An 8,941-nucleotide genomic window follows, 5' to 3' on the forward strand; every position below is an offset into this window, starting at 1 on the left:
CAACTCTTTGGACACCCCTGGAGTATCAAGGCTCTCGTTTCACAACAGAATGGTAAAAGCGTTTAAGCTTAGATTTAAGGAGTCAAAACTAAAAGGTCCAAAACGTTTATTATTACTTTTGAACAAATTACTTTTTTTAAATAACGAACTCTCTACTTCAACAGTTAACTAAGTAGAATTAAAAAAATCCTAACTGAATACTATATGCACAACTTATCTATCTCACGTTAAATATAAAAAAATCCTTTAAAACTTACGTCACATATGTAAACATAATCTTTATGTGTGATTCTAGTAAAGTTGCAGAGGACGTTTAGAGGGATATGGTAGGTGTACTAAAACGGACCGAAACAAAAAAAAACGTGAGTTTTTATTTATAGAAAACTTAATTTTTACATTTTTTTTAACAAAAATAGTCTAATTTAAAAAAGTTACTCAATTTTGCCGGCCTGCCGTAACTAATTTCTTGGTTCCTGTACTCATCTGATCTTAATTTCCATATAGGTTTTTTAGAGCCTTATTAGTAACTCAGACGTGGACGCTTGTAATAAGTTAGCGAGGTGATGATTATTTAATGTTTTATGACACTGCAATATAAAATAAAAAAAAGTAAATCTAAAGAAATTCTATACTACTTGGAAGAGTTGATTTTTGCATTGAAATAAAATGCCACATAAACATATTAAAGGTACTTATTTGGTAGATAGCAATTCGAAATACTAACTCTATCGCAATACAGATTTTTGTAAAACAATTAAAAATAACAGGCTATTGCTATGCATGGTCATCTTGCTGACTGCGTTAAACTTACAGAACTACATTACCCGTTCAAATATTGGTGTCGTCCTTACTACCGACTATTTTACTGCAATGTATAATTCTAAGCAGCTTTCTCAAATTTTGGCCGGGTTTTACTACGGTTACATAACAACACAGGCAATACTATTTATATTACGTAAATTAATTTATTAAAAAACCTACAAAGTGGTTTTTACTGTTAATTATTCAAATTTTACCTTGGCAAAGCATATCTCTGTTATTATGTCTTTCTCCTATTTTATTTAAGAAAGTAGCTTTCTAAGTTTGGCTCTTATTAAGAATTTTTTTTAGTTAATTTATGAAGCTTTTTCAATATGTTGCATCAAATTTAATTTTAAAACTTTCAAGTTTTTAATTTTAATCTATCTTTTTATTGTTTCAGCATGCTTTTGCTTTTAGAATTTCATTTTTAAAACTCACATAAGCAAACTATAAGAGCCAGAGCCAAATAGTAAATGCAAAAACTGAGAGAATTAATGAAAGGAGCTTTAAAGTTAAACGTATACTAAGGTGTATTCTTCTATAGGTTACAGAACAACCTCCTTCTAACTAAGCTACGGCGAGTAATAGTTAATTTTTTTAATAAATATATCAGGTAAACTTAGTGAGAATTTTTATTTTGTTCTAAGAATTTAAAAATGTTTTCTATAAATTATAGTAGTATATACTGGTAAATTGTTCTATCTGATAAATATATCCATATAAGGTTTTTATAAAGTAAATGCGCGGTTTCTTAAAGCAAATATTAAGAGTATTTTTCGTTCATTTAAAAACTTTTAGTGTAAGGCTGCAGAAATGTGTTAGATCAAAAGAGTGAACTTTTTTTTCTCCATTAATTTTAGTTCTATAATAATTGACTTAACACAAAATTAGTATGATTTTTTACACTTTTTCTTACTATATTGCTTCTAATGAGTTTTTAAACGATATAAGATATTAAGTGGTTATCTTACCGCCAAAATTGGACCGAAGACAGTACTTATCTCGGGTTTAGTAATCTGGAGCACGTTTGACTTTATTGCAATATTTGTCAGCCACAATTTTCCCGGTTTTCTGGTGAGCAGAATAATATTAGGAATGGGTAAGCTTGCTAATATTATTTAATTAACTGCAACATGGCCAAAGCTATTATTTTTAATATTATCTGAAGGCCAATGTAAAATGATGGTCTAGAATTAAAAAATGATTTTAATTACAACTTTACCTCTATATCATGAGCTGGTACAGATTTAGTAACCGTTATATTGAGGTGTCTAATCCGGAAGGATAGAATCTTAACCTATACCTCTGAGCTCTCTATCTCGAGCACGTGTTATGTGCCAGCTCTAAAAGCATTCTCAGCGCACAAAATTTTAATTAAATTTTAGTTTAAAAAAGGTTATTAAAATGCTTAATTATATAAGTGTTACGCTCTAGAATTTAAAATTCATGTTTCTGTGTCTACTAGTGTTTCCTTAAAGAAGGCACTGGTGTATATAAAAACTTTTTTTTATATAGTGCAAAGAAAACGTCTTTACGGTTCACTGATAAATTTTTTTTATTCGCACAATTTTAATTTTTTAGCTTTATCCTTTTAAGGTAAATATTAATTTTAAATACCAGTCCCACAAGGCCGCCCGAAGTTGCCTACTTTACATTAATATAAAAAATTTTGTATTAAGCCAGTCTTCTTCACTGTGTCATTAATTTTATACAAGTCAAAAACTAATATTAGAATTTAAAAGTAAAGCTATGGGGATTGATTAAGAAAGGTGGGGTGATGGCAACAGCTGGTTAAGCGGATGTAATAAAGTTGACTGTATTATATAATTAATAGATATATCTTAAAAAATTATTAACTGAAGAAAAAACGATATTATAAGGTAAAAGAATAAGTTGAAATTTTATTTTAAAAGTAAACATTATGCTTATATTAAATAATATATACCATGGAAATACTTTCACCTTAAGGGTCTTTAACTCTAGGTGAAGGAGTAAATTTTCCTTGTATGCACAGGTTAATGGGCTCTTGGCTTCCGATTAAAAGCAGCAATGTTTGGGTTGCTAACTGCTAGTTTAATAGCTTCCTGTTTTGCCGTTTTAGTTCTTTAAGTTGGCGATCATTAATTCAGGCCAAGATTGGGGCGCGATTATGTCTTTTGTTTTAAGTCCAATAATAATTGCTAAAGGCGGGTGGAAATGGTAATATTTAGTGTTATCCCACCGCCTACTATATAATGCTATTTTTAATGAATAAATAAGGGTATTTATCGCCACATATATATACGCTGTGGTATTACTTCTTTTCTTTGCCGTTTTTGGATCCTCAACGCCTTCAGGAAATCGATTCATATCTCAAATGGAAAAAAGAAAACTCACCGAGCAGAGCGCTCAAAGATCGCATGGTCAGGTAAGTTATCTTGTAATTATCTTTATGCTCGATGAAGAATTTCTGAAAGCCTATTTTTAGTTATTGATAACGAACAGGGGGTTTAATTAGATAAGTACCTTTATTACTAAGTTGGTATACATAGGCTAATACCTTTTCCTACTAATTTTTAGCCTACTTTTATTAAATGTAGCCCAAAGATGGAGCCTTAGATTTGCTTTAAATATAATCCTTTAAGCATCAACTTGGTAAAGTTTTTAAAAAAATTTATGCTCAAATAAACATTTTTCAAGTGGGTTACAAGGTGGGTAATTCTTAATAATTAAAGTAAATACTTAAAAGAAAAATTGAAATTCAATAAATTAAAAAAAGTTGCTTAGTGTATGAAGCATTGCCTCACAGAGGGAAGACTTACAAATTTTCAAATGCTGAGTGTAAGTGATACTAAAAAAAACGCTGATAACTTAGTGTAAAGCAGTGAGTACTCTACAATGCTGATTATTACTCGGTAGACTTCTAATTACTAAGAAAGTATTGATAAAGCGTAAATATTTATCGATTAACAAAGCAAAACAAAAGTAAAAGTTTATAAAATTAAGTTTACTTTATGTATCGTTTATATTAATTCCTTTTAACCTTTATATATATAAAAAATAAGGTCTATTTGTTTTTTTTTAAAACATATAATTTGTATAAGACAGCGGTGTCAGTAATAATTTTTAAAAAAAAAAAGCTTACAATGAAAACCTTGAAAATTTTCTTAATACCCTCTACAACCTCCGCATATATGTTACACAATTGGTTCTTTGTGTTTACACAATGCAATGACGTAAAACATTATACTAAAGGTCCCCTTTACACTCAAACACTTTTTTTAAACTATTTAAGCACTAATTGAGCTTACATATCCTTTTATACATAATTACTTATAAGGTTTTTTATATATATAATTGAGGATCAAGATATTTATATTGGTTAACACTGTCGGGCGACTTTAATTTGTTTTGGCTAAAATAATATCTTCGCAACGTAAAGATTTGCCTTGAAATTTGCTCCTTTCCTTTTTACACTTAAATACCGGAAACTTATTAACAAACAGCACTTTGGTTTTTTTTTCGTTTGTTAAGCATTTTATTTTTTAAAACCTGTTAGGTTGAAATCATTTTAAAGTGCTGATTTAACTTAATATGTTTAGTAACCTGCATAATAAGAGTTTTTATGACCATCCTTTGTCATACCTTTTTAAAAAAAAAGCGTCATCTGATTAACTGCAATTCTTCTCTTTAAAAAAAAAGGTTTTCAAGTAAACAGTAAACAAATACATTCAAGTATACTTTCAGTGAACATAGCCCTAACCCTATTATTCTTTTTTTTTCATTTATAAAGATTACCAAGTTATTGAAGTTTCTCACCAGATTTTCGCTTTTATTTATAAACTTTCCATACTACTGTTAAAAGGTTTCAGTGACAAAAATGGCAAACTTCTTTACGAGGGAGGCGTTGTGCATATACCATATACAAAACTATTAACCATTTGAAGCTATTCATAATTTTTTTTATTTAACAGCCATCGAACAAGTTAGCACTTATTATACTGTTTTGTTTAAATATAAATCAACTAAAATACTATATACCTAACTCTGAAAGGCCTCTACTCCGTGGAATATTTTACGGCACAAAGAAATATGGGCCATTGTGGCTATGCATTTTGCTGCTAATTATGGTACAGAATTTTTTTAAATTTTTATATTAAATAAACAAATTAGGACACTTTTTACCATTTTACGTGGCGCCATATGAGTTTACAGAATCTAAAAAAGATGTTTAAAATTATAAATTTTGAGCATAACTTGTTGACCTAGACACACGGCTATCAATTTAACTTATAAGCTTACTACTTTTGCCAAGAATTTAAGTTACATCTACTACAATCGGTAGCGTAAAAGGAAGAAGCGCTTTGTATAAGCTATAGAAAGTATAGCAAACATACTTATAGTTTATTAGGGTTTCTTTATATTCACAAGGAATAGTGTAATAAGATAAAAACTCGTAAAATGGAGTGTTCCATTTAAGTAGTCGTAAAGGAAACGTTATTAAAAGTAAATTCAAAGGGTGGTACGTACTAATCGGCTGGATACCAAAGTATTTTAAGTCAGAACTACATGTTTCCGGAGAAAATGTACTTCATGTTTGAAATAACTAAAAAAATGAACTGAGCTATAATAAACACTGAGCATAGTTGTTAACGACTTGCCTGCCCTATGTGTTTGGAGTAATTGGCTCCTATCTAGCGGGATACTTAAGCACAGCTTCTTTTATAAGAAAAAAAATCAGGTAAATACTTTTATAGATATTAATTTTTTCCCCATATTATATAAGCTATCATATAGACTTCTTTGGATACGGCGCTTTTTTGCTGCTATTTCCTCATTTCTTCCAGCTTTATTTTTAATCGGACTTGCAGTTGGCACAAAAAGTGTAGTAACAGGAACAGCTCTTTTATGCTCTTCAATGTTTTTCGCTCGCATGGCAGTTGTAGGGTGAAGTCTTTTTAGTTTTTTTATTTTTCTTGATAACACGCTTTATTAAGGTACTGGGCCAATATGATAGATGTGGCTCCAAATAATCCAGAGTTTGTAATGGTACTAGTAAAAATCTTTGTTCGCTTCAATTAAGTAATTCTTTAAACCCTATCAACAGGGAATCTCCAACATGGTAGCAACGATCCCAGGTACTATTTTATTAACTATAACTATTAAATCTTCGTTGATATAAGCAATTTCTCTAAAGGAATTTTGGGAAATAATATAGTCGGAGTTCTTATGGGAAAAAAAAGTAAGTAGTTTACACGCCTAATGCTTTTTTCGAAGTATTCATACCTATGAAATCTATAATAAAACATTTAAATTTGAAAAAATCCCCCTTAATACACGGCCAGCAACAAGAGTTTATATTCACTTTAATGATAAAGTAACAATAAATAATATTCTTAGCTAATACTAACTCTAAATAATAAAATAACAATGCCTTATTTAACTTTTTTAAAACTAAAACATAATCAAAAGTTTCTTACATCTAAAAACTTTTTCACAGAGTTATTTTGTTTATTAAAATTTAAGTAATTTTTAAATTGCAAAAGTTAGAAACCTCAATGAAAAGTTTTTTGGTATAAAAAACTTTTTATAAAAACCTTTAACAACTTAATTTAGTTAATTTAATTCCTCATAAATTCCTGAGACTCATCTAAAAAACGTTTGATGAATAATAAACTTTCTTCGTAGACAGCTGGGGGATTGCGTTCGGGATCACGTCAGGGATGTACGTGGTGGGCGGAATAATATATCTCATCTTCAGCGGGGCTGAGCCTCTTGATAGAGAAGAGGCTTCCGAGAATAAACTTAAGGATGACGTTTACATGGAAAGTCAAATGGAATTTGTAGAGAGAGAAGAGGAAAACAATTCTGAAGAAAAAAGTCAATAATTAAGTGGGGCTGCTTTTCAATTATTAAACTCAGTATTATTTATTTAATTTAAATTTTTTTGGCAATGACGAAAGTAGAGACGGATGGCCAAAGTAAAAAACTTTATATCATCAATCCTGTTATATATAGAAAGTAGGGTAAACATTACAGCAAAGGTTATGTACAGCTGCTTAAGTTTTTTTTTTAATAAGTAAAAAAAATTATAAATTTAATGTACATACAGTCGATAAAGACACTTCAAGCTCTTAAAGAGGCAACAAAAACCGCTACAAATAATAAGACTACATAAAAATATATCTCCAAATAAATCTGCTATAAAAATTGGAGAAATAAAAAAGGCAAGTTTTAATTAGTTGTTTACAAACTTAATATAAAATTGTATATTGAAACTATACAAAAAATGAAAAATATAGAGATATATACAAAAAAAATAAAAGTATGATAATAAATCATAAAATTATTATATAAGTTATAAAATTAAATTAGAAAACTATTTAAAGTTAAGTAAAATGAGAGGTTAGAAAGGATTTTTTAAAATAAAACCACAAATTTATTAACCAAAACAGTTCCGGCGTTATCTGATAAAACCAATAACTAAATTAAAGATTTTAAAAAAAATTGTTTGGATAAGTCTTTGGAGCAATAAAAAACAGTTCTTCGGTAGAAAAAAATTTCCTCCGGTTCACTTAAAAACAACATAATTCAATATAAATAAAGGCTAATACCGTAAGGAGGGCTTTCATAGTCTTGAACAAGTCACCTCCTTGAAGTTTGAGCTGATAAGATGCTTGGGAATTATTAAGTTCAAACTCTCTAGCTATTAAATTAACATGATCTTCGCTAACTTTTATTTTGGCAAGCTCAACTTCTCTAAGTGACAATTTAAAATAAACAGACTAATCCCGTATAAAAATACTTATTAAAAACTTTAAATTTTTATAAACTACTAATTGTGCCACAGTAAATTGCGATTGTAGAGAGCTGTAAGAGCAATCACTAAATAATTATTATAAACAATATTATAATTACTTAAATAAGTTAACTACCTTATATATAACAATATACTATTCTATGATATAAAAGTAAAAAGCTGTTAAATAATAACTTTAACAAAAAATCTTTATAAACTTTTTTCTTTAAAAAAGTTACCAAGAAAAATAAGAAGGGAATCAACCAAAAAAAAAATTAGTTCTGTTCTTACTAAATTTATAATAACTAGTAAAACCTGAGATTTTTCTGTTCTTGTTTCTCTTTAATTCTTTGCTTATGAACTTTTATAAGCTTAAAAAATAAAAAAAATTACTATATAGAAAGTTGCGGAATAAACATAAACTATTATTTAAGCATGCAATAAAAATAAACTAAACCTGAAACAGTCTGGAACTGTCTGATAAGAAAGCGCAGTCGGCTTCAGATGTTTCATTTCGGCCTTCTGAAACCTTATGAATAATATTTGGAGGACGAACGGCGGAAATCAAAAATTCAAAAAACTTTTTTAAGATCACGCGCTTCAGTTTTTCCTTCCCCAGTTTTAGTAGCATTTAAGGAAAGACGCTCTAATGACTTCGCAACGTTATCCTCCATCCTTAAATTTCTATTTCTTAAAGATTCCGTTCTATTATCGTAAAACCTAAAACCTCAACTATTTACAAACAGGCAGCATACACAAAGACCACGCCGTAGGGTAGTTATACACTATCGTCCAGAATTGTATCAGTGTATTGTATTCTGCATTGATGTAGAATAAATTTTTAATAATTTAATGGATTACTTTAAAATTTATACACAGCAATCTTTTATGTTTTAGCTACATTTTGATAATACTTGATCTTAAGAGCTTGTAGAGTTGAGAGATTATTTTGCCCCTTGTATAGATGAGGGCTAGTTGATATATGCATGAAATGGTTCAAGCACGACTTATCTTTTTTCTTTAATTTGTGATTTTGGCTGTGTGCGTGTTCCCTAGGAGTCTTTAAATTTACCAAATAAATTACTACCGTGTTGAATCTTCCACTTTATATTAAAATATCTTATGTTCTTTAATATACAATCTATTATACTTTATAACTAATAGTTTATAAGCATACCGGTTTAAAAGACTTAATACTGGTAAAATTAACGTTGAAAAAATTTAATTTTGTGGGTAAACGATGTTTTAATAATTAGTATAGCTTGCTTTTGCCAGAATCAATGCTTGTACCCTCTTTGGCAAACAAACTGGAAATGATCCGTTGTTATATCATCCTATTCTGATTGCACACGAGTCCATAGC

General features: G+C 29.1%; 2 protein-coding genes across 3 annotated transcripts; one reads left to right on the top strand and one right to left on the bottom strand.

The window, feature by feature from the left end:
• The first annotated feature begins 4,752 nt into the window (after positions 1-4,752).
• LOC135146329 (uncharacterized) lies at positions 4,753-6,668 on the top strand. Of its 2 annotated transcripts, XM_064078494.1 has the most exons (9): positions 4,753-4,910; positions 5,299-5,366; positions 5,427-5,521; positions 5,578-5,727; positions 5,778-5,829; positions 5,888-5,918; positions 5,978-6,022; positions 6,469-6,512; positions 6,563-6,625. In XM_064078494.1, exons 1-9 carry the CDS (start codon positions 4,889-4,891, stop codon positions 6,581-6,583), a joined length of 528 nt encoding a protein of 175 aa, XP_063934564.1. In that variant the 5' UTR covers positions 4,753-4,888; the 3' UTR covers positions 6,584-6,625. The 2 variants fall into 2 exon arrangements, with proteins under 2 accessions (XP_063934564.1, XP_063934563.1); XM_064078493.1 differs by having other exon boundaries at positions 6,469-6,668.
• A 33-nt stretch (positions 6,669-6,701) lies between these two features.
• LOC135146331 (uncharacterized) lies at positions 6,702-8,298 on the bottom strand. The gene is made up of 5 exons (XM_064078495.1): positions 8,161-8,298; positions 8,037-8,108; positions 7,895-7,950; positions 7,395-7,539; positions 6,702-6,785 (listed from the first exon to the last, which is right to left on the bottom strand). The coding sequence occupies exons 1-5, from the start codon at positions 8,251-8,253 to the stop codon at positions 6,780-6,782; spliced, it is 372 nt and encodes a 123-aa protein (XP_063934565.1). The 5' UTR covers positions 8,254-8,298; the 3' UTR covers positions 6,702-6,779.
• Positions 8,299-8,941: the final 643 nt, after the last annotated feature.

Source organism: Zophobas morio, unplaced genomic scaffold (genome assembly GCF_036711695.1).
Source record: "Zophobas morio isolate AGI-343-1 ecotype UQ-CSIRO unplaced genomic scaffold, CSIRO_AGI_Zmor_V1 ptg000222l, whole genome shotgun sequence".
Taxonomy (NCBI): domain Eukaryota; kingdom Metazoa; phylum Arthropoda; class Insecta; order Coleoptera; family Tenebrionidae; genus Zophobas; species Zophobas morio.